Here is a 27996-nt window from a genome sequence, read left to right as displayed (position 1 = left end):
AAAAAAAACAAAAAACTTTTCGTTTGCTTCTCTCACCTTTCTCGCTTTCCTTTTTTCTCTTTACCAGCACTGGCAGCATTGTTTAACTCTGCTCTATCCTAGCTGCCGACTAACTGCAGTTAGGAAGCACGGTGAAGATAGTAGTGGACCAAACCATTTCATGTAGCTATAGTGGAGGTGGTCAGTCAATATGGAAGATTACTTTTGGCCAATGTAGATGTTTAACTGTTACTACCAATTACAACAGATTGTTTTAATCGTTTCCTGATTATATTTAACAACCAGACAGCAAAAATATTGTATCTATTTACTACCCCTGTCAGTCTGGGGCTCTTAGAATTGTCCTAACTGGGCGAGGTCATGCACAATGATGGTTTAAAGTGTCGTGAACTTCTTTTTACGCTTGCATGACAGTTAGGAAGCTTATATTTTTGAGATGGTTTGACCCTGAATGAAACTACTGCTATGGTTATTATTTCCGATTGATTGTGTGGGCTCGGGGTTTGAGCCTTTTTGGTGGTTAATGTTGAACTGGTGTCCCAACAGACAACAGGAGGAGCGCTCAGTGAGCCATCTGCAATATCTGTATCAAGCAGTATTCAGCATCCCATTCAAAAAGCACTCTCATGGCTTCCATAGCAATTTACTCGCACAACGGCACAAAAGAGTCCTCAAGGTCCTGGGAGACTTTGGGGAGACTGACAACTAACAAGCAACACAGCTTCTTGTGGAAAAATAACATTTTTTTTCCCAATTGCCATTGTGAGAGCGGCAGCAGCATGCAGAATGCTTTAATAATATTTGCAGTGATGAGTTGGAAAGACTGAGAAATGAAGCACGCTGATTATGTGAACTTTCCAGAAGTGCCTCAGGGGGCTTCGGCAATGCACTTGTCAGGATATTTGAAGTATGCTCGCAATTATTGCATTTGTTAAATTGTGCCGCTATTCTTTTTACTTGACATGTTGCTCGGGGCCGTCGACATTATTGATTTCAAAATAACAATATGGTCGCGGCCTGAGCTCAATCCATACGCATTTGCATGAGCTAATATGTCTTTTTTCATCAAAATCCTTCCCACTGCCAAATTGCGTTGATATGAGTGACATGCCTATAAAGCACTGAGCCAAGATGAGTCTACATATTCACTCAACAAATGAAAGGCATTACATGTGCATTGTTTTGCATTTGGAGAACACAGACATGTTTTTTTTTATTCCCTCTTGACGGCCTTATTTTTATTTCATACATTTTGCTTATCGTGCAAAATGAGACCGGCCTGTTATCTTGGATTGCGTTAGTTTCATACGCACAACGCATCAGCTCTTACTCAACACCCGAGGGACGGTACGACTCTTTGAGGGGAACTCGGTGTTTTATTAATGATTGAAACACAACATTTGATTATTCAATGAAATTTTAATTGGAAGACATCAGGCAACATTCAAAGCCATCAATGACACAAGGAGGATTTTTCTTTTTTACTTTGTTTAACGTTGAAATACTGTAGCGCTCCTCCAGACAATTCTCTTGGGTGTTGTGATGACTGTACATCAAATACAAGTTTGTCTCATAATTATAATTCCATCTTGACAGATTGTGACGATGCATTGCATGTGTGGCCCGCTGCACAATGTAAGTGTTGTTTTTTGGATGTTACAATGTCTCGTAGAGTTTCTTTGTTTTCATTCCCCCGTTGTCATTTGTGACAAGTCTGGTTTAGGCTGAATCCCCATTCTACCTCTTAGCCCGTCCCCTTCGTCTTAATACTTTAAAGGGATAGTTCGGATTTTTTGGACACAAAGTTGTATGACAGTCCCGTCAACAGTGACTTTCCCCCCACTTCGCCCCGTGGTCAGTTTTAGGCGTTGAAAAAAGTAGTTCCGACTAGTTGGTGGGGTCAGAAAAGCAAAGCGTTTTGCTTCTCACAACAATATGCGTTCAAAAAAGTAATGCATTCGCTGAGGTCATCCGCACATGCAAACACAGTGAAACACACACAAGAATGGACAAGCGGCAGCGCGCAGTCATACAGAGGGAGAGAAAATAACGCTGAGCGATTGTGAGGTCTGACTTTTTTGTGTGATGCAACTGTATTACTCTTTTGAACGCATATTGTTTTCAGAAGCACGACACTTCACTTTTCTGACCCCACTAACAAGCCGGAACTACTTTCCTCAACGCCAAAAACTGAGAAGGGGTCTCATCTATAAAGCTCGCGTAGTTGTGTACACCGTTTTCCACGCAAAGTATGCGATCTGGGTAGCAGGTTATTCTTTTCTTTATGCATAATTTTAGCTGTTTGAAAGTTCACCAGCAAATTTTAATAATCGTGATTTTAGGAATAAAGGGTTTGTATGTTCTCTATAAGCGGCATTATGGATTATCCTAACTGACCTTTTTTGGAGCACGGTTAGTGAGTGAAGTGTACTTTTACACTAGGTCCCCAACTTATGAACACAATTGGTTCCAGACGACCGTTCGCAAGTCGATTTGTTCGTATGTCCAACAAAAGGTAATATTACTCATGATATAGGTACTAAATGTACGTGTATACATATACAGTATATGTGTATGTATTTAAATATGAGTTTGGATGTAGTAGTAATATTAAACGAGGATAATTAATGAAAATAACAGTAATAAAAATGATATAATAATACGTAATGATAAATGTTATTTACCTTTGAAGAGGAGTGGCTGAGCATACGTCTTTGGTTGTGGTGGAGGAGGAGGAGGAGTTATTGAAAAAAGGACAAATGGTCGTCGTTGTTAGACTCTTCTAAAAGAGGTAGTGTTCTGTGGGTGGTGTAGAATTAAGCAGGCCTATTAACTCTTCATAAACTTTAATCACACGCTCTGTCCGGGTTGTATCGTACAGCTACAATTTAGCTTTCCATTTCTCCTTTACACTCTCTGCCCACCGTCTTCCTCTACCTGTTGGTCCCATTAGCAGTGTCACAGTGCCCTCTACTGGTCAAGCATGTAGCAGTTTAAATATGGAGTTACTACAAGGCAAAATAGTAGTAGTAGTAGTAGTAGTACTTTATTAATCCCATAGCAGGGAAATTCACCTGTTACAGCAGCAAGCAAGATACACAAGGAAAGAATGCATAGTGACATAGTGAATACAAAAAGGTTCAGGTGTTGTAGAGCCTGATAGCGGTCGGTACGAAGGACCTGCGGAACCTCTCCTTCTTACACCGTGGGTGTAACAGTCTGCTGCTGAAGGAGCTGCCCAGGGAAACAACAGTGTCATGTAGCGGGTGAAAGGTGTTGTCCATGATGGATGTCAGCTAAGCCAACATCCTTCTCTCCCCCACTTCCTCCACGGAGTCCAAAGGACCGTCCAAGACAGAGCTCGCTCTCCTGATCAGCCTATTGATCCTGCTCCTGTCCCTGTCCGTGCTGCCCCCTCTCCAGCAGCCCACAGCATAGAAGATGGCTGAGGCCACCACAGAGTCATAGAAGGTCCGTAAGAGAGTCCTGCACACACCAAAGGACCTCAGTCTCCTCAGCAGGTGGAGGCGACTCTGGCCCTTCTTGTAGAGGGCGTGGGTGTTGACGGACCAGTCCAGTTTGTTGTTAAGGTGAACACCCAGGAATTTGTAGCTGTCTACCAACTCAATGTCCGCTCCCTGGATGTTCACTGGTGTGAAGTGAGATGTTTTCCTCTGGAAGTTAATGATCATCTCCTTTGTCTTGCTGGTGTTGAGTTGCAGCTGGTTAAGCTCACTCCAGCTGACAAAGTCCCTGATGACCGTCCTGTATTCCAGATCATTCCCCTCTGAAACACAACCAACAATGGCTGTGTCATCGGAGAACTTCTGGATGTGACACTGTGTGGAGTTGTGTGTGAAGTCCGAGGTGTAGAGGGTGAAGAGGAAAGGGGAGAGCACCGTACCCTGAGGGGCACCTGTGCTGCAGAGTACCATGTCAGACACACAGTGACGGAGCCTCACATACTGTGGTCTGTTGGTGAGGTAGTCTATAACCCATGCAGTCAGGTGTTGGTCTACTCCCACACACTCCATCTTCATTCTGAGTAGTGACGGCTGGATGGTGTTAAAGGTACTGGAGAAGTAAAAAAACATGACCCTCACAACGCTCCCGCTGTCCTCCAGGTGTAGCAGTGATCTGTGCAGCAGGTAGATCACTGCGTCATCCACTCCGATCCGAGGCCGGTAAGCAAACTGCAGGGGGTCCAGCTGAGTGCCCACCAGGGGTCGCAGGTGCTGCAGGATAATCCTCTCCATGGTCTTCATCAGGTGAGAGGTCAAGACAACAGGCCTGAAGTGGTTAGGCTCCTTAGGACGTGGTGTCTTTGGTATCGGGACCACACAGGAAGTCTTCCACAGGGCCGGGACTTTCTCCAGGCTCAGGCTGAGATTGAACAAGTGCCTTAACACTCCACAGAGCTGGTCAGCACAGTCCTTGATGATTCTTGGGCTGATGCCGTCCGGTCCCGGGGCCTTCCTTGCCTTGATCTTCTTTAGTTGACTTCTCACCTGATCATCAGTTATGGAGAGGGGGGTAGAGGATGGCTGGGATGTGGATGTGGGGGTGAAGAGTGGTGAATGGGTAGGGGATGGAGGAGGGGCAGACTCAAATCTGTTGAAAAACAGTTTGAGCTCATCTGCTCAGATCTTGTCCCCACTGGCTTGGTCTCTCCTCACTCCTTTGCCATGGCCTGTGATGGTCATGAAAATATAGACCAGTCAGCCTGCGTTCGTATCTCCAAATGTTCGCAAGTCGGATGTTCGTAAGTTGGGGACCTAGTGTGTAGTTATTTCCCCATATCTCCACACAATAAGTTAGATATGGTCAGTGAACAATAAATATCATGCACATCATTAACATTAACATGAACATTAGATATCAGTGAACAACAGAGCGGATGGAGTGATCTTTGGTCCAGAACAAATTTTCCTTTATTCAGTATTGACGGATTTCTTGCCACTGTATGTTGTATATTTTTAATGTGAGATTTCCAGCTCATATTGTCATCTATTATGACCCCCGGAAATGTATTTTCGTTCACCCTGTCAATGTCATTTTTTTAGCATAGTTGATTTATCTGTGACTTTTTTTTACATTAGCTCTTGTGTGCTTTCTCCAGAGCAAAATTCATTCATTCAAAAATCATCTGCAAATAATACTAGCTTAGGTCTTTCGTGACATTACAGATGTCATTAATATATAGATTGAACAGTTTTGGTCCCAGTATTGGCCCCTGGGGTATGCCGCATGATATATTTAAGCTCGTAGATGTGTACTCTCCTAGCTGCACGTATTGCTTCCTGTTGGCTAGATAGCTTTGAAGCCAATTCAACACGAACCCTCTTATTCCATACCTTTCTAGTTTTTGAATTAGGACTTTGCGATTAATTGTATCGAAAGCTTTTGTCAAATCCATAAATACTGCAGCTGCGCACTTCTTGTGGTCTATAGCGGTGGTCATTTCCTCGGTTATTTCCGTCAGTGCCATGGAAGTTTTCCATAAATTTGTCCAACCTGTTGTTCAATAGCTTTTCAATGATTTGGGAAAATTGTGGTAATAAGGAAACTGGTCGGTAGTTTGTGAATTGATGTTTGTCTGCATTTTTGAAAATTTAAAATGATAGATTACTGACGTATGTCAGCAGTTCTGCGATGTCATTAATGACCGTTTTTTTTAATTGTTTCCATGTCAATTCCGTTACAGTCACTTGATGTTTTTGCTCTACAGATAGATAGTTACTTTATTGATCTCCAGGAGAAATTCACATTCAAGAGAAATGTATTTTATTGTTAATAAATATTTATTTCTTACAATATGTTGTTTTGACAATATAATGATTTCCTTTTTTGCCACATCAGTGAGGATGGAGTTGGGATTCCTGTCTATAATTGCATTCCCTTCCTCCACTGTGAATAAATTTGGGATCCTTTCTTCCAGATTTGGTCGAATATTTACAAAGTAGTTATTGAACCTTTCAACCACCTCATTCATATCATCATTTTTGGCATTTCCATCTGTGGAATAATGAGGGTAATCTGTTTTCTTAGAACCATTCCCGATAATACTGTTTAGGATGCCCCATGTTGCTCTAATGCTGTTTTTATTCTTGTCTAGTGATTGACTACAATTATGTTGGTCATATGTAAGAAATAAACGTGTGGAAGCCAATAAATGTTTATCCATCATTGCATGAAAACATCACGCTGTTATTGACTTGAAAACATTTGTGGAAAGCGTTGCTAGTTTACATGACGCGGACAGATATCATTTGTCAATGAAATCTAATAACTTATATTGTATGCGCTCATCAACATATGGAGACTGCAAATAGATTGGTAGTCGCGGTGGCAGTTCCAAAGTATCATCAACACCATTACGCACGAGTGCAATTTCGGGACTACAAGATACATGAAAAACTCAACGCAGCGCTTGAATATTTTTATTTCATTTTGCCATCATGAGAATATTATGATAATGTCAATTATAACAAACATCAAGTTGTCAATTCAATAATTCTCTAGGGTTTACAAGACACATAGCAAATATGTTGTCACGGCGTTCCGTTGCTCGCTTTTTTTTTTGGACAATTTATCAACAAAATAAAACAGTTCTTCGTTGCTTATGTCAAGTATGTCATCAATAGCAACATTCATTTGTCTTACCACGGCCTTTATTTGTGCGGATGGAGTCAGGGCCGCATGTAAAGTTTGTTTCCTTTTCCACAAATGATGGGGTTTTGTTTTGTTGTAACACACAACATTAGACCCTCATAAAAGAACTAGAATATACCGAATATTATGATGATGTTAATGTCATCATAATGTTAAATATTTAGAAAATATTTGTCTAGAATTACGTTACTTAAATTTCATCCACCTTTAAACAGTTTTTGCTAAGCTGATATTCATCTAAAATACGGCGTCAATTAGGAAAAACATGCAAAAACATGTTCACTAAAAATGGAATGTGTGCCTTGATGTCAGACCATCGTTTTTTTTGTTCGCCTTGCATTCACACCGACGACAGTGGACGTGCTGTCACTCAATCTTTGTTTTATTGGTTATGCCACTGCTGTGTCCTCCAAATATGATACACTTCCCAGTATTTCCACCTCCATTTCCGTGAACGTCCGCTCCTTCGCCCTCGTCGTCTTCCCACCAGCCGTGATTCAGAATGACAGCGGATATCGTAACAACGCAATCGAGGCTCTTTAAATATGGACGCCACATTCATGAGGGTTGCATTGACCTTCTACGGTGAAGTGGAGGCGTGGAAAGGGCGTAACTTGAGGTGGAGCGGCGTACACACACTTCTACTCAAGGTGGAATCGATAAACCACAAATGTGTGCATACGCCACTTTTTATAACACAGAATAATTTTGTTCGCACACACATTTAGGGTTTCTGGCGTACACAGATGTTTAGTCAGAATTCCGCGCACATTTTTAGAGATGAGACCCCAGAATGAAGTGTGGGGGAAAGTCGTGTTTGATGCACTACACTGCTGATTGGGATATCATACATCTTCATGTTAAAACTACCTTTAACATGCTCTGATAATGTTCAAATTGTAATTAAATGTGTTTGCTAGTCTGGATGTACTTTTGGAGAAAGTCGGCTTTCATACATTTTTTGGTTTATATGTGATGGGGGGGGGGCACGGTGGTCTAGTGGTTAGCACGTTGGCCAACACAGGAACAGCCTGGAGATTGGGAAGACCTGGGTTCGATTCTCGGGCATTTCTGTGTGGAGTTTGCATGTTCTACCCGTGTGTGCGGTTTTCTCCGGGTACTCCGGTTTCCTCCCACATTCCAAAAACATGCATGTTAGGTTAATTGGAGACTCTAAATTGTCCATAGGTATGAATGTGAGTGTGAATATGTGAATGTGTGCCCTGCAATTGGCTGGCGACCAGTCCAGGGTGTACCCCAAAGTCAGCTGGGATAGGCTCCAGCATACCCATGACCATAGTGAGGATAAGCGGCATAGAAGATGGATGGATGGATGTGATTGGGGTAACTTGTAAAAGCTTCATTTTTTTAATTATCAAATTTTTCCATTTAGCGCATGTCCTTATTTGAAATCATGGCAAAATGTGAGGTGTAGTGCTTCAAATTTTTCAAAACCTCAATTTATAAACATAAAACACTGGAAAGATAAAACCAAAAGTTGATTTCATGTCATACTTTTATGTTATCCTGTTCTGTACAATTGCGTTTTGTTAGTTCAACACAGAAATATTCAGTTGATGCAGCATTAAGTTGAATTGTTTGCAGTTTAATCATAAATTACATCTAATTTTAGCTACAATTTCATGCTAAATTCTCAAGAGAATTTTGGACAATGAATGTAGAATGATGAAAGAAAGGGCAAGGAATACTCATTTTAATTTTTATTGAAGGGACAGAAAATATTCATAGATAGTACTACTTAAATGTTCCTATTAATATTGTAAAAACAATGTATATTGACATGCTAGCATGCATTACCAGAATCAACTTCAAAGGCATTCAATGCAACTCAAAGCAACTCTAAAAAAAGTCCTCAACAAACATGTTATCACTACTTTGTACTGTGTGTACATACATTACAGTATACATCCTACATTACAGTACTTTTCAACCCATGAAATAAAGATCATGCGATGTCTTCCGCAAATATTTGACATCAGTGTTCCAAGCTAACATGCTAGCACAAATTAAACAGAATAAAAATCATATTCATGAGGATAAATGGCAGATGCTTTTGAACAGAGACTTCAAATGTCGTGGGGGCCATTTAGTCTGACCGGCGCGCTACCAGCCAACTTTCAGCTCAGGCAGTAATTAACAGCCTACGGTCCACTTTCATCTCACAAGTGGTGTGAAAGGATGGATCAAAGCGTGGACAACAACAATCCAGTTGGCATACAGTGGCCCCTCAGACCCTCCCCAGCATGCGGGCGATCCACCAGTTGCACGGCATGACCACCTGGCAGATGACGTGGCCTCCTCGGTAGTAGTAGGGCCACGGGTTGAAGCCGCCCAGGGGCACGTGGTAGCGGCGGCAGAAGCGGTAGCCTTGTTGACAGTACTGGCAACAGTAGCCGCGCTCGTCCAGGCGGTTGTCCAGCTCGAGACCTACTGCTCTCTGCAGGGGGGGCAGACACCAGGCTCGGTCAGTACCACCAACATTTGCTAAAACCAGGGCGCATCTCTGTGTAAGGGGTTGTAACTCTTCAAATCCTGTTGTAACAGATGCTACCTTTGTACTTTGCGATGAGTTCTCCCTTGAAGTCAATAGTTTCTCACCTTCTTTATCAAAGTTCTGGCACTTGCAACTCCTTTTGCGGCCATATTAAATAAAAAAAAAAAAGCACAGATTTATTTAACACTCAGAAATTAATAATAAGTTCCAGGTAGTATATGTAAGTTCTTTATTGGCTGAAGTGCAGCATTAATAGTTCCATCTTGTAGCTGTTTAATTTATTTCTGCGTTTAGCCGCATGCCACAGATGGCCCCTGGGCTACACTTGTTTCACCAGGAAGGCGAGGTTTTGCCAGGTGACGGAGGAGTGTCTCTGTTCATGCAGCTTTCAGACTGGCATTGCACGGCGACTGCACTTCTGCACAATCGTAACAGGAGTGCTACGGTGCACTGCACAGAGGATACTTTACCTTTGTTGACCGCTTGTATTTAATTAGCGAATAAATGCATGACTCAAGAAACGCTTCCTGTCTTTCATTTTAATGCTCACCTCCCCGTACGCGCTAAATAAAGCGACCATGTTGCTAAATTGTCAACACGGATCTGGCTGCCCGTTCTCGCAAGACAGCTTTTTTCCTAAACAAGAAATAACGTCACATTTTTGCAAGATCTCGTGGCATCCCTCTCTACTGTAGAGTCCCAACTCTAAAAGAACCACTATCCATTCTGCACAGAGACTGAGTCACCAACTTGTGGATGCTTTGCTTGGGTACTCAATTCTGGCAACTAGTTTGTTAGGTGCACAGTTTGTCCATACAATAACCGAGACGTATTTTTAGAAATCATTTTTGCTGAAAATCGAATCATATGAAAAGTGGGGCGTACGAAAACCGATTTGTGTAAAGACTAGAAAAATTTGAGCATATCTATATTACTATTCTAGCATGCCTTCCAAAGCATTTTGACCACAACCCACAAATGTCATCCAGTCCAGTGTAAAGAAAGCTTATCCATGATCATGCAACGCGATGCAACACTATGACATGCATGATGGCTCCGACGAAGAGATAGAGAGAGAGCAAAATGGTCTAACACCTTTGACACCAGCAGTGGCGGCTCCGTCAGCTGCACATCTCTAACCTGTCCATCCTGGAGCAGCGCCGTCTTCCATCAAAGCGCTCTAACATGCCTTGTAACCAGCATAATTACACTATTTCATTCCTCTCTGACCTCATAACTCCTACACCCACACACCCACGATGGCGCCCGCCAATGTCGGCCCCACCTCCCATACGGCATTCAAATTAGAGCGTTGCCACCCGCCCCCTGACCTTGACTTTAAGTATGTGTCACATTCCTGCAGCAATTAGCAAGCCTAATAATCGCCTAACAAGGATTCTTTCATTTGCTCTTCGCTGGCTGCCTCTGAATTTATAGAGGGGCCAATTGGAGTCCAAACGAAAGGTAAATTAGGTAGATTTAATGGCCCTTGGCTTTTTCCATTGTGCTGGCTGGTTTGTGCCCTGGAAGACTTGTGGGGGCCGGGCCTTTGATCAAAAGCAAAGCCTAATGGGGTTCGGAGAAGTGCTACTTAAACTCCACCACCCTCGGTCCACGTCGGATTTCAATCTCTTTCGGTAAATGGATCCACGGAGACAATCAGGTTGTGTCGCTGATCCGCGTTAGATTCGGAAAAAACCTGGCAGAGAATCTTTGGGACGAGACGGAGACAGTGGGATTTCTCAGTGTGGGAATTGGGTGAGGGGAAGACCTACAGGATGACACCACCAAGTGCTGTGGGAGTAAATTTTAAACAAATAACAATATAACCTTGTATTTGTTTTGTGGTTTTGAAGGTACTAAAACAAAATCACATTAAAAACAACAATAGAACGCAGATTAAAAGGTAAATTAGACTGTTAGACCATTTATTTAATTACAGTAATTCATGAATGCATTTTGGCCTTTTTGTCAACACGTGGAAGCAACTGTCCAAAACTGTCTTTCCTGTGTACTTTTCTTTCTTGCCCAATGACACGATCCACATCTACGGGATCTCTGAAGTGACACAAGAGACGGCTGCTGCTCTACCGAGCTCACTAGTTTATGTTATTTTTAACTAACTTATTTCTTCTAAGATTAAGAATAGCTTTGAAACTGAGTGGGTAAGGTCAAAGTAAGAAGGCTAAAACCACTTCCACACGGAACGGGAAGATAATTTTTTCAACGAACAATATGACTTTTTGACAATAATGGGCCACAGTCAACCACAAAAAAGGGATTGTTTATTACTTAAATTTTGAAAAATCGCGATAGAGCGATGTTCGAACCATGATATAGCGAGGTACGACTGTGACTACAGGTATATCGCGAGGCAGTTACACTTCCTGTCCCTCACTTAGTTTGTTCCTTATGGGAACTCTTCGTCCTTCTTTTACAGCTACTATACTGTATAGTATACCTACCGATCATTTGTGAATCTTCAAGTGGCCTTTAGAGTTGTTTCGAAAAATACCCGCATAAGTCACAGAACTGTACACAAATATTTCTTTTTGTTTTCATTTCTGTAGTTCTTGTTACTTTTTCCCACGAGCATTAGTTTGAAAAAAAAAAAGAAAAACCTGTTGATGCAAATTGATAAATGGAGTAAAATTGCTAACTGGAAATGACATAGAAATGTTGTGATGGCGGATGATATCTTGGTTAGGCGTATTTGATTTATCGCCGTGACATGCAGAGGTAGGATTTTAATAATTTATTGTTTCAGTCAAGTTTCAGGTCATCAGCTTGCTGTCAACAATCTGTTATGGAAACAACAGCAAAGCCGTCAATGGACCAACGATAATCTTATCTGCTTGCTTCTCTGAACGAAATAGTGCTGCTGTGTGAAGAAAAGAATGAGACAGAAAATGTTTTATTCAAATGACGGCACACCAGGAAACAAATCAAACAAACAGCCAAAAGGCAGCATTGTACCTTAAAGACAATTAATCAGAGGTAGCCTCTTAAAACGGGGGGCACATATTAATCACTGCGGCTTTGAGTCGGCTCCTCTAGTGGGAACGTCACGGTGATAAGAATGGCTCACCTTGGGAAATCTGAGGCAGTCGCTCACAAACAAGCAGCGTTAATGAAGAGTAAGAGCCATTAGCTTGCCTTTGCTACGTGTGATGTGTGCACACGTGCAAACGTGTCCACACATGCACCAACATTCAGTAACACATCTGCGCCGCATCAATGTGCTAAAAACAACAGTTTTTCTTTTGTGTTTTTGAAAAAGTTTCACATCAAGAATACAACTTTGGCATACAGAACAGAAACAGTTGAAAATGCTGTAATGTGCATACCAGGAGAGTAGATGGCAACGTTCCTTCTTAAATACTGAAATATAACAGTTTCCTGCATAGGCTCGTTACCGGCTTCAAGGCATACCATGGTATGAAAAAGTCACAGTTTCAAAACCACTGAAATTGCGTGCAATAATGTTTCCACGATATGAAACACGTGGAAATACTTTGTCACATCCTGTGTTATTCCTCGCAGTCGAAACTGGGCTTCGATGTGTTGAAACCACAGGCGTAGGCTGTGTTGCCATACGTCGGGCATAGATAGCACAGGCGTTTTTTAATATTTGTCAATTGAACTGTGTTTTAAACGTATATTTTGGTAAGTGTATTTTTTTTTTCTGAAGTAAAAATTGCTGAATTTGCACATTTCCTCATAAATACACTGTAGAAAGGTGACATGAGGCTGCGTCAAGCCTCTCCTCTTGGCTTAAGTGTGCGAGCTAAGCCTACTGTCTAGTGCACTTTCATGAGTGCTAGATGGCACATGTCGAATTTTGTTTGCCAGCACGTCGCCAAAATAATATTGCAGAAACATTTAATCTACACCATGGCTTTCTACAGCCTGTGTAATGGTTTTAAGTATGACATAATTATTCTTATTAATCGGACAATAAAATACAGAAATGTCATACACCAAGACGCTGTAGTACTCCACCTCTCCTTGAAGGGCCGTGGGAAGGTGTTTGTCGCTGCCGTCCTTCCATAGAGAGAAAAGGCCAGCGTTTTTTTGGCAGCTAGTGCTCACATGCCAAATTGCCAAATATGGTCTGCTGAATGAATGAAGGAATTTGACTGCCAACATAGAGAATTATACAGTCGCCCCTTGCTACCCTGCGGTTCGAATAATGCACCCTCATTTTAGTGCGTTTTTTCAGAAATGTATTAATTGATAAACGATCACTGTTTTGTGGTTGAATGAGGCCTGTTATTAGTCAAAACTAGGGCCGTCAATCGATTAAAATATTCAATCGTGATGAATCGCAATGAATCATGGTTCGTGATGAATCTAGGAACGTAGATCGACAATTGACAGCTTTGCTTTTCGGCTCAGCTCTCTCTTCACCACAAGACCTCAAAGTAGTGAAACTCCTCCACTTGGGGCAGGATCTCATCCCCAACCTGGAATGGCACTCCACCCTTTTCTGGGTGAGAACCATGGACTTGGACTTGGAAGTGCTGATTCTCATCCCGGCCGCTTCACACTGTGCTGCGAACCGATAACAACACAACCGAACACAAAATGCAGTTTTTAAATGAAACTTTTTATTATTAAGGGAGAAAAAAATCCAAACCTACATGGTCCTGTGTGAAAAAGTGATTGGCCCCTCAACCTAATAAATGGTTGGGCCACCCTTAGCAGCAACAACTGCAATCAAGCGTTTGCGATAACTTGCAATGAGTCTCTTACAGCGCTGTGGAGGAATTTTGGCCCACTCATCTTTGCAGAATTGTTGTAATTCAGCCACATTGGAGGGTCTTTGAGCATGAACCCCCTTTTTAAGGTCATGCCACAGCATCTCAATAGGATTCAGGTCAGGACTTTGACTAGGCCACTCCAAAGACTTAATTTTGTTTTTCTTCAGCCATTCCAAGGTGGACATGCTGGTGTGTTTTGAATCATTGTCCTGCTGCAGAACCCAAGTTTGTTTCAGTTTGAGGTCACGAACAGATGGCCGGATATTCTGCTTCATGATTTTTTGGTAGACAGCAGAATTCATGGTTCCATTTATCACAGCAAGTCAATCAGGTAGCAGCAAAACAGCCCCAGACCATCACACTACCACCACCATATTTTACTGTTGGTATGATGTTCTTTTTCTGAAATGCAACCTTACTTTTACACCAGATGTAATGGGACGCACACCTTCCAAAAAGTTCTACTTTTGTCTCATCAGACCCCAGAGTATTTTCCCAAAGGTCTTTGGGATCATCAAGATGTTTTCTGGCAAAATTGAGACGAGCCTTAATATTCTTTTTGTTCAGCAGTGGTTTTCATCTTGGAACTCTGCCATGCAGGCTGGTTTTACCCAGTGTCTTTCTTATGGTGGAGTCATGAGCACTGACCTTAACTGAGGCGAGTGAGGCCTGCAGTTCTTTGGATGTTGTTATGGGGTCTTTTGTGACCTCTTGGATGAGTCGTCACTACGTTCTTGGGGTAATTTTGGTTGGCCGGCCACTCCTGGGAAAGTTCACATACTGTTCCATGTTTTTGCTATTTGTGGATAATGGCTCTCACTGTGGTTCGCTGGTGTCCCAAAGCTTTTGAAACAACTTTATAACTAGTGATGAGCCGGACACTAGATAAGTATCCGAATAATGCATTTTTGCCGAGTACGAGCAGCGTGACTGGCCATGTGATTGGCCAGTCACACACAGCGACCGCCCCTCCCTAGAAAGGCGTACACTTGACAAGACAGTTGAAAATGGCTCGTGTTGCGTTGTCACTGCCTCCACTCCAGACAGGTTTTTTTTAGGTTTTCCTCAACTTAGCTCATATCTAAAGTTACTTGGTAAACTTATTTCTTTACATACGCGGTACATTTGACAAGACAGAGCTGTAAACAGCTCGTGTTGCATCGGTCACTGCCGGTGTTTTTTCTTTTTTCCATCTGCTTGCTTCTAATTTAGCTGGTGCTATAAAGTCAGTTGGAAAGCACTGCTCGTAGTAGTGAACGCGGTGCTTTTGAGAAAACTACAGTGAAAATGGCTGACAGATTATTTCCCTGTTTGCCACCGCTGGATGTTTTTGCATGAATTACCAACTTCACACAGATCATAAAAAAATAATTAAATAATAAAGTCTTACAGATCACTTACACACATACACAGTACATATATAGCTGAATAATAAACAATAAATATAGCAACTTCTTATCAATCCATGTCAATTTCAGACTTAAAAGCCCCAACCATTTTCCGTTAAACCATGCTCACTTCCAGTTTATGCCCAGCCCCCTCCGAGTACGGATACGGATATGGATAATTTAGATCGGTGAAGTGATGCAAATATATACTCTCTCATCTCTTTTTTTCTCCCTTAATAATAAAAAGTTTTATTTAAAAAATGCATTTTGTCTTCAGTTGGGTGCCATTGACTAATATTTACATTTGTGTGATGATCTGAAACATTTAAGTGTGGCAAACATGCAAAAGAGTAAGAAATCAGGAAGGGGGCAAACACTTTTTCACACCACAGTATATTTACTAATGGGGCATACTGTTTTTGATCTGAGGGGAGACTAAGGGCAGCAAGAAAATTGGGCTGCAGCCAATTGGAGACTGTAGACTGTAATACTGCAGAGCAACAGGGTGCGCTAATGCTAGCATGTGTGTCATTCCTTGCCATGTATCAAAGCACCGTTTCCCATCTACACACTTGCCTGGCTTTATTTCACACACATGTACACACACTGGTGATCATAAGCATAATGCTTGTATGTCTTATTAAAAAAAAAAAGAAATGCACCGCAGCGCCACTGCAGTTTCATTCTGGGATCAAAAACAGCTGCGATAACATTCACGCTCACTGCGCTGCTTTGAATTGGTGCAAAATATAAAGTCTGATCTCAGATATGCGTTTCACAGTGCTCCACAATGAGGTGGATGTAATTGAATAAGGCGATAGCTATTTATTTCTGTAAAAAAAAACTCAATCGGTTCACCCGAGTGATAAGCAGCTTTGGCGCGCCACTGTAAAGATTTCTCTGGAGGCTTCCTGCGCTGATGCGTTGGAATTTCTACAGCTTATTTTCAGTGTTATGCTTGAACAGGAGCTGGGAGGTGACAGGCCAGGAGAACACATTCACACACACACACACATCCACGCGCACACACACACACACAGGTTTACATTAGAGGTTGTGTGGGTGATGTCATTCTGCACTGAGAGCCTTGCGATATGGGTCAAGGGTGGCAGCACCATCCCCTCAGTCGTGTCAGGTGGCACTTAATTCCTTTTGGAGTTTCCCTGGGACACAAAGTGTGTGGTACGCATGCACGTGTCAAAGGTCATCTTCATATATCTGACAGCCTGTCACAGGGAGCCAAACAGGTGTCATGCTTTACAAATGTGCACCATGCCCAGGGGAGAAAACACTGAGTGTGAGTGTATTTGTGTGTGTGTTTTCAGATGGATTGTGTGGATATTTAACATGAGTTGTGTGTGACATACAGTGGGGCAAAAAGTATTTAGTCAGCCACCAATTGCGCACGTTCGCTCACTTAAAAGATGAGCAAGGTCTCCAATTTTCATCATAGGTGTACCTCAACTGTGAGAGACAAAAGAAATCCAGAAAATCACATTGTCTGACTTTTAAAGAATTTATTTGCAAATTATGGTGGAAAATACACATACACATACACATACACATACACATACACATACACATACACATAGGCAAGATTTCTGGCTCTCACAGACCTGTAACTTCTTCTTGAAGAGGCTTCTCTGTCCTCCACTCGTTACCTGTACTAATGGCACATTTAAAATGTGATTTTCTGGATTTTTTTCCCTCATTTTTTCTGTCATAGTTGAGGTATACCTATGATGAAAATTGGAGACCTCACTCATCTTTTAAGTGGGAGAACATGCACAATTGGTGGCTGACTAAATACTTTTTTGCCCCACTGTATATGGTGCACTCTTGCAAACACACAGCATTCCCTGCCGTCTTTTGGTCCACAGTTTCCTTCAGTAGGTCGACTGGCTTGGTGTGCATGATGAGAATGTGGTAGGATCATTTTTTCACACAGGGCCATGTAGGTTTGGACATTTTTTCTCCCTTAATAATAAAAGGTTTCATTTAAAAACTGCATTTTGTGTTCAGCTGTGTTGTCATTGACTAATATTTAAATGTGTTTGATGATCTAAAACATTTAAGTGTGACAAACATGCAAAAAAATAAGAAATCAGGAAGGGGTCAAACACTTTTTCACATCACTGTATGTCTTAAATGGCTTATTTTCTGTGACTATATATGCTATATTGGGTTATATGAGTGTAAAGGTGACTATGAGGTGTTATTTCATGTCTAGAGGACTCTAATAATATTAAAAACTGCATGTAGAAGGTCGTAAACAGGTTTTCTATGGTCTAACTACAAAAATATTTGATTTATAAATAAGGAATCCCACTTCGCGGAAATTCACTTATTGAGTTCGGGTCTGGAACCAATTAACCGCGAGAAGGAGGGATTACTGTACACCGAAAACTTACCAATGGGTTTTTTGAAGAGTGCATTTTGCTGTGAGAGAAATTTCAAACTGAGTGTGAGGTTAGAGTTAACTTCCACACACAAATACATAGTCATGTGAAAAAATGTGTACATTTACCGTCACTTGAAGCAATGATATGGAAAAAAAATCATTTCAATTTTAATTTTATTTTTTTGTATTGTGTCCTCCACTCTAATAGATGCATTTTCCCAATGAATTTCCATAGTATTGTACTTTGTACCACGCCTCGAATAGACAACTACTGTTTTCTCCTAGTAGTGCCACGAGGTGGTCGTAATCAACGTTACAATGACAGATACCTCCATGTGGCAGACGTCTTTAGTTGTAGAGTAGTAGGGTAGCGCATACATGGCATCTGTAAAGTTGGTGTTTACAGTGGAGTTCTGCTTAACGGGCTCTAATAGTGGCTTGGTAGTCTCTTTGCACCACTATAGCCATAATGTGGGGAAATACAATCAAGTTCTAACTACATTCAGTCAAGGATTTGTGAGCAGGAGCTGGTCCTGATAAATGTCATCATTATAGGAAGTCTCATTTCTTTCTCTGTGTGATCTGAGGAGACAGCCTTAGCTGTAGTGGCTATTGGTGTGTTAGTGATAAATGTGGAATGTGTGTGTGCATACTGTGTGTCAGCTATGGTTTGTAGTGTGCTTTCCTTTATGTCAGTGTGTAATATATTTTTCTGGATAATTAATCACGCACTGCTGAGTGGTTGAGATGCAGCGCAGCAAAACACGCCGTCTGTCTTTCCCCTTCATGTGTTATAATTAAAGCATTATTAATAAATGTATCTTATCTGTGCAGCAGCGAGTGACCTTGAGTGCGCTTCCTGTGTGTGTGTGCCTCAAAGAGAGAGAAAAAAGCAAAGTGAGAAAAGGCACTAAGAGGTGCTTTAGGCACAATTTGCTGCCTTGGAGAGAGGCTGGATGTTCCTCTCAATTAATGGAGGAACATTAAGGGAGTCTTCAATGAACTGGCCTTACTTAAACAGATATATAGAGCAATTGCTGTGCCCTCTGGTGCACAAAGTCAGTTTTAACATCAATTAGCGAGCAATTTATACGGGGGACAAAGTGGAGGCATGAGCCGGAGCTAATTGAAGTGGCTCCACTGTATCTTGCGGCGGGGCTCCGTGGATGTCACGGTGCAGTAGAGCGACACTTACGTAGTCGTTGACGGGAGCGTGGAACTCCACTTCACGGGTGAAGCGATGGCCTTTGACCTCTGCTTCGGGGGCGTCCAGGTGATCAACCTCCTCCTGCAGGTCCGAATCTAAGCCATAAAACAGAGGTGGGATGTTTACACACTTAGGTACTGTTTTTAATGCTCAAACGCTGACGGAAAAGCAAAAAACGAATCTAATAATAGTAGTGCTTTTACTGCTACAGTTATACCATTAGTGTGCAAATTATAGCTGGGGCATTTATTTACCTAATCCTTAAAGAGGATGGGGCTTTAATTAGAAGCAGACAATAATTGGAGAGAGGGTACTGCTTCCAAAATTTAAAAACTCACAACAAGTGATAACTTTATAACTTGGTAATCATTTGGAATGTGTTCTAAAATGGCTGCAAGCTGGAATTGGACCCCAAAGCAGAGACGACAGAGTTTTACAAAAAAAGTACACTACACAGAGTGGAAAAATAGGCAAAACACAAAAACAAAGTACAACCAAAAGCGATGGGCGAAGCCACAGCAAAGAAGAAACGAAGAGAGCAAAAAGTCAGGAATAGCAAAAAGCTAACAAAGGTACTCACAATGCACAGGAACAAAAGTTGTAGGAGAAACAACAGTCTGGCGACTACGGTAAGTCCAAGAACGACTAATAAAGGCCAAATGAGGCGCCCCCTGGCGGCTTACCTGGCTTGTCTGGGTGGATCCAGGCGGGAGGCCCAGGAATGCTCCTCTGGCCCGTAACCCTCCCAGTCCACTAAGTACTGCACCCTCTTACCCCTCTATCTGACATCAAGAATGACCTTCACCATGTACAGACCCTTTCCAAAAAATTAGAATATCATGGAAAAGTTGTTTAATTTCCATAATTCCATTCAATTCAAAAGTCAAACTTTCATAGATTATAGATTCAGGGCCCACAATTTAAACGATATCAAGTATTTATTTGTTTATTTTTACATAATTTGGGCTTCCAGCTCATAAAACCCACGAAAACAGGAATTCAAAAAATTAGAATACTGTGAAGAAATCAGCCCAAATTTTGCAGGGCATGAATGTTTTAAACTGAGTGTCACACACTAATCATCTACTAAACTCAAATCACCTGCACAGGCTTCCCCAGGTGTCATTAAATTGCTTCAGTTTGGTTCAATTGTCTCAGTTGGGTTCAATATGGGGAAGACTGCAGACATGACAACTGGCCAGAAGACCATCATTGATACCCTCCATAGGATGGGTAAGCCACAAAAGTTCATAGCTAAGGAGGCTGGTTGTTCACAGAGTGCTGTGTCCAAGCATATCAATGGAAAGTCTAGAGGAAGGGCAAAATGTGGCAGGAGAAGATGCACCAGCAAAAGAGATGACCGTGGGCTTCAGCGGATTATCAAACAGGGAAGATTCAAGAATCTGGCAGAGATCCAGAAAGAGTGGAATGAGGCGGGAGTCACAGCTTCAAAAACCACCACATTCAGATGCATCCGGGAGATGGGCTACAACTGTCGGGTTCCTCGGGTCAAGCCACTTCTGAACCTGAGCCAACGTAGGAAGCGTCTCCACTGGGCCAAGGAGAAGAAGGACTGGACTGTTGGCCAGTGGTCCAAGGTCCTCTTTTCCGATGAAAGTAAAGTGTGCCTTTCATTTGGGAATCAAGGTCCAAGGGTTTGGAGAAAGACGGGTGAGGAACAGAACCCAAGCTGCCTGAGGTCCAGTGTGAAATATCCACAGTCCGTCATGATTTGGGGTGCAATGTCCGGTGCAGGTGTTGGTAAACTCTCCTTTCTTAAATCCAAGGTCACCGCAACAGTCTACCAGAATGTTTTAGAGGACTTCATGATTCCTTCTGCTGAGGATCTGTATGGAGATGCAGATTTCATCTTCCAGCAGGACCTGGCCCCTGCCCATACCGCCAGAAGCACCAAAACCTGGTTTGATGCCCATGCCATCACAGTGCTTGACTGGCCAGCCAACTCACCGGACCTAAACCCCATTGAGAATCTATGGGGTATTCTCAAGAGGAAAATGAGGGGCACCAGACCCAACAACAAAGAAGAGCTGACAGCAAGCATCAAGGAAATCTGGGCTTCCATAACTCCCAGGCAATGCCACAGGCTGATTGCTTCAATGCCACGTGGCATCGAGGCAGTGATTAAAGCAAAGGGATTCCCAACCAAGTATTGAAGATTGACATATCGTTTTGAAAGTACCATATTTTGATTGATTTGATGTGATCCTAATTTCTTTCTTTTTTTTCATGCAAAAACTGAGAAGTAAATGGTGATTTCTTCACAGTATTCTAATTTTTTGAATTCCTGTTTTTGTGGGTTTTATGAGCTGGAAGCCCAAATTACGTAAAAATAAACAAAGAAACACTTGAAATCGTTTAAATTATGGGCCCTGAATCTATAATCTATGAAAGTTTAACTTTTTGAATGGAATTATGGAAATTAAACAACTTTTCCATGACATTCAAATTTTTTGGAAAGGGTCTGTATGTTGGCTGACTATCGATCATGCGCGGAGGAGGGGGAGGCGGGTGGTATCCTGAAGACAGACTGGCCGTGGTGTCCAATGCCTTACAAAAGCCCTTCCAGACTTGTGACATGAACTGGGGCCCTCAGACACCAAGTCCAAAGGAATGCCATGGATGCAAAAAATATGGGGCTTACCACACTATAGGCACAAGTGAAGCCTCCTGCGTCCGCACCACTCTGTGTTGCTGAGACGTCTCCCTCCGAATTGCATAGGCACCTAGGCGTGTTCCCTGTCTCGCTCCTGTAGACAGTTGTTCATTGGCACCGCCAAGTCGATGAGCTAGTCCAGGTTGGCAGTGTCATCACGTATAGCCAGCTCATCTTTTAAATGGAAAATCCCCCGTAGTGCGATGTTATCGTAGCTGCTCTCTGCCGCTAACACCCAGAAGTCAATGGAGCAGGCACCCACGGAGCAACTTCCTTGTTTAAAGTCCAATAGACACTTCCCAGTTTCCCTCCACCTCACTGGATGGTCGAACACTTTCCTCATCTCGCATAAAAACAAGGGAAGAGACGTCAGGGCAAGCTTTATTTATGGTGACAGCCCAGGCGGCAGCCTTGTCGAACAACAGTCTCATAATGAAAACAACCTTGGTTTGGTCAGAAGAATAGGTACAGGGCTGCTGGTCAAAAACAGTGAACACTGATGAAGACATTTCTCACAGGCAAAAGACTCTGCCGAAAAACTCTGAGTGTGAGGAATGCTAGGCTCACAAAGGGGAGTGGCGGCTATACCTGGCTAACCACCACGCCAGAATGATGGACAGTGCCAGCAGAGCTAAAGTAGGAGCAAGCCTGCTCCATGCGCTGTTCCAGGGCTCCTGCATTGGCTATCAAATTCATAAGGGTCTCCATGATCTCCCATAACGACTTGTCGTGGCTGCCAACTCACTGGCCCTGGTGCAACAAAGCCAAGTGGAAGTGTTCAGCCTTTCCCGAGTCCATACTGGCCAGGGCGTTCTGTTATGAAACGGGTGGAAGACGGAATTGGACCCCAAAGCAGAGATAACAAAAAGAAGAGCTTTACAAAAATGTAGTAACATAAATTGCACTACACAAGGTGGAAAAATGCGAAAAACACAAAAACAAAATAGAAGCAAAAGCGTTGGACAAAGCCACAGGAAAAAAGGAACTCAGGGAGCAAAAAGGCAAGAAATAGCAAAAAGCTAACAAAGGTATTCACAATGTACAGGAACAAAGGTCGGCCAACAGGTAACTACATGAGCAAAATAGCAAAAAGGGAACAGGACTGGGGGGGTACACTCGGCTACTCTGTTTGTCCATTCTGGTCTCTTGGTCGATCCATCAATCATGACAGGCAGCTGCTGGCCACGTTGGACTGCTATCTCCATCTTCCATATTCTGTAATACACTAGGGCAGTGCCTAAACCAATCAGCAACAGACCTGTTACCATGGTTCCGAATATGTAGATGTCTTTGATGTCCTCAACAGAAAGAATCGCCAGGCACATGACCCTCCACTTCCCCCAGCTGTCCATCTTGTAACTGGCGGTGAACGTTCCGTCAGGGCAGACAGGTTTCCCCGAACCCGAGCTTCTCATCAAGAAGATTTTGTCAATTGCGTGTAGAGACCAGTTGATCAATTCCATGATTTAGATTTGGAAAGCAATGTGGAGAGAGGCTCAACCATTCTTTGAGTTTGTAGACCACGCCCCATGGCTATAGCAGACTGTGGTTAATCAATAAATGTGTAATTGGAGCATTTATGGTTTGTTCTTTTTGTAGCGGTTTTATCCTGTATGGACAAGCATCTACATTCCCTCCAGTCAAGTTGTTTATAGTGAGCATTTAGACTGAGAAGACAACCCCTCCCCTTTCTTTATGCCTCACCACTGAGGGGGGAGGGATGGATCCAGTGGATAGGCAGCTCCTGGCAGAATTCCCAGATTTTGGACTGGAAGAGGAATGCCGGGTCAACGATGGGCTCCTCTGCTGGAATCCACACTTGGGAGTCTTCCACCTTGATATCCACTGCATCCACCTGTTAGTACGCACAAATATACACACACAGTTAGCCAAATAGCAGTTACTGGCTCATTAATACACTGTCTGGAAAAGCTGCCTTTTTCCACCATTTTCCTGTATAAAAAGCTCAGACACGCAGTAGGAGGACAAAGTTGACTGAGCAATTTTGCATTGTAAGCCTCTTTCACATAACAGCAACACTTATTTGACTGTGCCTTTTACACGGGACCCAGAGAAGTGAGAATTTGCCATAGCTGTGCTTTTACACAGCGTCATAGCATCCAGCAATATGACAATTAGATGAGGTGTGACGTCTAAATAAATAGAAAACACCTGTCAGACAGCCACAATTGATTTCAACAGGGCCAGGGCCGTAAAACTGAGTGTTGAATGTTAAACTTACACCACAGTCCCGGCATTGTGCCTCTGTTCCGGCTTTGATACTACCTCAGAAGGTGGAAAATTACAGGTTGACTTTGTCCACCCGTTGTTGTGACATGAATACAGAAAAGCAACAAAGAAAAAAGTGGATCCTACAGGCAGTGTTAAAGGGGTTACAGCCTTAAAAGCGGAAGGACGCTGACAAGATATTTTGCCATACCTGATCAGGTTGTGAATTGGAGCTGAGATCCAGTTTTCTCACCCTGTTGTGTTGAACGCATTTTTAGAATGCGTTATTAATGCCACTGCTACTGTTTACAACTCTGATGCAGTAATTTTGCAGGATCTCTGTGCTAATGAGACTTACTCATTGTCACTCGTTCCACAAATTTCCCCATCATAAATCACACTGACACGGAATGGGGGGGGACAAAGTTGGCCTGGCAATTTTCCCCCTTTGGAGGTGGTGTCAGGAACATAGGGGTGTGAAGTGCATATTTCATTATTTTTGCACCGGTTGTTGCTTCTTTGTTTTTAATTATTAGGATATTTGTTTATTATTATAATTTTTATCACCTTTGCATGATCAACCAGCTGCAACTGTGAATTTCGCTCACAGATTAATGGAGTATCTATCAATATTTGTGGGATCTCAGTGTAAAAGATCCTTTGGGGTCTATCATCTCTATGTGTGAGGTGAGGCCATCGACTTCCTGACTCCTGTTGCCCTGATTCCCTCCTCCTCCTCCTCTCCCTCCATCAAGCCTGCGGCATGCTCTTTCTATTACACATCATTGAAATTCACAGACAGCGATGATTTGACTTTCAAATGACTTTAGCAGTCATCTTCATTACTACAAGTGTGGCGACAGAATGGTTTAATGTGACAGACACAATAAAGCCTTGCATTCTCCTCCTCCTCCTCTTCTTCTTCACCACTTCGCCTCCTCCGTCCTCCGCTACGATGCATGGCTTGGCATCCAGGCTTAATTTGTTGGTACTGTAGTTCATGAGCTGTAAAGTAAACTATTATTGCTTAATGATAGCAGCTACACGTCAGTGTTGTCTAATAGAGACATATGACAGGGATTAGTAATCCTCCATCCTCACAGTGCACATATTGATTTTCTTCATGTATATGTAAACAAACACCACCAACACACAAAACAACAAACCCCTTCTTCGCAGTCCCTCGTTAATTAGCCCGCCAGACAGCAGAAGAACAGTTCACTTGACAAATGTTTTTACAAGGTGCTTTTCCCTCAGTTTAAAGCTTAATTGCACATTAGTTAGGCTTGCGCTGGGATCCTCGGGGCTATAGTCAGGAGAGCAGGAACCATTTATATGGGGGCACATGCCTTTCTCCCCTTCACCCCCCGTCATTAAAAATGAGCTGTGTTTGTAATCGAGCGTCACGCTTGTGACCCGCAGTTGCAAACAAGGACAGAACTTCAAATACGCCGTTCTGGTCTGTATATATTTAAATATAAATACAGCCTGCACGTCAGTAGCAGCAACATTTCAACCTTCTCTTCTTACATTATCCCCTTTTTCTCTTTTTCTTATTATTTTGTTCTTTGTAACTATATTTTTACAATGTGCTGCAGGCCAATAAAAAATGACCTGTTGGCCACAAATGGCCTCCGGTCCGCACTTTGGACACCCTTGCTATAGTGACTAGGATGTCACCATCATAAAAGCTTGATTAACTGTGAAGGCAATGTTTAAGTAACATTTTAACAGTCTTAACTGTCATGCAAGGGTTTAAAAACGAAGTTAAACACTGTACATTGAAAGTAAAATAAAGTAAAATTACCAAGCGTTATCCTTATTAATATGCCTGACACATAATGGAGAAGGAACAGGAAGGCGTTTGCAGAGCGTTACGGTCACCTAGTGGCGTTTTATAGGCATTGCTGGAATTGTAAATGTGTAGAATATATACGGTAAAATATAATATTATTATTTTAATGTCAAAAATTTATATAATGTTTTGAATAATAAGAGTGTCAAATTTAATTTAATTTTTAAATAAAATGTTTCCATTTATTTATTAATTGAAATGAAATATTAATTAATACGTCTATTTACTGTAAATGAATCTATTATGTATTATAATTTCTCAATTGAAATTATTTTTTTACGGTAGCATCTTTAAATAAATAAAATAATTTATACCTGTATTTACGGTGAAATTAATTTGTGTATGACACTGATATTGAATTAATTGTATTGCTCCTATGCTACGGACATTTTCTATGCTGCTGGTTCTGTGGTTATCATCACACATTTTCTTTTTGCCATCACTGGGCCACTTCTGCAGTGTCATCACACACACACACAAAAGCCAAAAATAAAGCTAAATATTCTTCTCTCATGACAATTTCAAATGCCATGTTTCCAGTTTTGCTTGACTTTTGAACGAATATCTTCAACTTGAACTCCACATTGCACTGCTTTTGGGGCATTTTTGACTTTGAAAGTTCCACTCTAATGACATTTTTTGGCACATCTCATCGCCCTTTTTTCAGTATAAGAGCTCTGGGTGGAGGGCTAAAGGGGGTGCAGCAGGGAAAAGTGGGAGGGACCCTGGCATCATTAAGCCGGTCAAGTGCTTGAAATTAAAGTCAAACTGGAGGAACACAAAGCGGACACTCTCTAATTGGACCTCTTAACCGCTGAAGCCGCATGAAGTCTTGTTCGTAAAGTAAATGGAGGTCACGACACGAGGCTAGCAACATGACTTGGGCTTCAACAGTTGAGAAATGACTGCAATAACTTGTAAAGGGTGTGTGTGTGTGTGTGTGTGCACCCGGGGGGAGGCGTGCTAAAAGGTCAGCCTTTTAGCATGGGGCAGGGATTTCTAAATGCCAGTTGACAAGAACAAAGACAACATGATTACAGTGCTTTGGTTTATGCACACTTCTCCAAGGCCTTTCTATTTGGCTATTGACTAATCATGTATTAGTAGGACACAGGCAACTTTTTTCATATCAACTACTGAACCCTGGGAATAACGGCAATTTGTTTGGCGAAGTGTGCTGCCGGTGTATGTGCGACTTTGCGCCTTCGGTGCTGTTGACTTAATTATACGCTGCTTGTACTGTCGTTAATGAATTTACCCTCTCCTGCTAGCATGAGACGACTGGGGAAACATTGTGCGTGACACATTGTTTAAAGTGCTGCTATGTTGTTGTTTTTTTGCCAGAGATTAACAACTGTTTTATCATGGCACCCAGGAGCTGCACTGAACATATCTGCTTTTTTATGTGACACACAAGGCTATGAATTGTACGTGACGCGTTTATGATTCTGCCACCGTGATGGCAGAAGTCATAACAGTACTACAATTTTAAACCTGCTCTCACTCTAAACCCATTAATAGTCACTTGTACTTAATGCACTAAGTATTTCATGTTTTATCATGTGTCAGCAGCATATGTAAGCAGAAAACACATCCATCCATCCATCTTCTATGCCGCTTATCCTCACTATGGTCGCGGGTATGCTGGAGCCTATCCCAGCTGACTTTGGGCGAGAGGCGGGGTACACCCTGGACTGGTCGCCAGTCAATCGCTGGGCACATAAAGACAAACAACCATTCACACAGAGATGCCCAATGGAGATTCGAACCCAGATCTTGCAGAAAACCCCATCAAATTAATTCATCTCAATTAATTACGTTTGAAATCAAACAATATTTGACACATACTTCTCAGTTAAAATTGATTGTGGTTGACAACTGAACCATACACATGCACGAAAGACAACTGAATCATCAGACTACCACATAAACAGGTTTGTGCACTTTTTTAACAACATGCAAATATAGCAATATGATTTTAAGCTGCACTTTGAGCTGATAATATCAATAAGGCTTTCACAACCTTTTAAAAGGCCTTTTTGTATACTGAAGCCCTTTCAATTCCTTGAAAGCATTTCTGCAGTGAGTTCATTTGTCAAACATGGGCTTCCTTATCTTGGCTACACCACGTTCTAATGTTAGCTAGCTAGCTGCTAGCTGCATCGCGTTCTTGGATTAAGGTGATATTGTAGGCCAAGTGCTTTGGTGATAAGTCTTTGTTGCACAGTTTGCACATAATCATGCTCCATCGGGTTTTCAAAAAAAACGAAAAACTCTTTGTTGTTGGCTAAC

General features: G+C 42.1%; 1 protein-coding gene across 1 annotated transcript in view; it reads right to left on the bottom strand.

The window, feature by feature from the left end:
* Window positions 1-8443: 8443 nt before the first annotated feature.
* tnmd (tenomodulin) overlaps window positions 8444-27996 on the bottom strand; it is a 97610-nt gene continuing 78057 nt past the window's right edge. Inside the window, exons 5-7 of the mRNA XM_054792778.1 lie at window positions 23325-23475; window positions 18935-19041; window positions 8444-9130 (exon numbers count right to left, since the gene is read on the bottom strand). Coding sequence (XP_054648753.1) covers window positions 8921-9130; window positions 18935-19041; window positions 23325-23475 — 468 coding nt within the window. The 3' untranslated portion in view covers window positions 8444-8920. The remainder of the gene's footprint in view (window positions 9131-18934; window positions 19042-23324; window positions 23476-27996) is intronic.

Source organism: Dunckerocampus dactyliophorus, chromosome 11 (genome assembly GCF_027744805.1).
Source record: "Dunckerocampus dactyliophorus isolate RoL2022-P2 chromosome 11, RoL_Ddac_1.1, whole genome shotgun sequence".
NCBI classification, from domain to species: domain Eukaryota; kingdom Metazoa; phylum Chordata; class Actinopteri; order Syngnathiformes; family Syngnathidae; genus Dunckerocampus; species Dunckerocampus dactyliophorus.
This window is presented reverse-complemented; position numbering and strand designations above follow the sequence as displayed.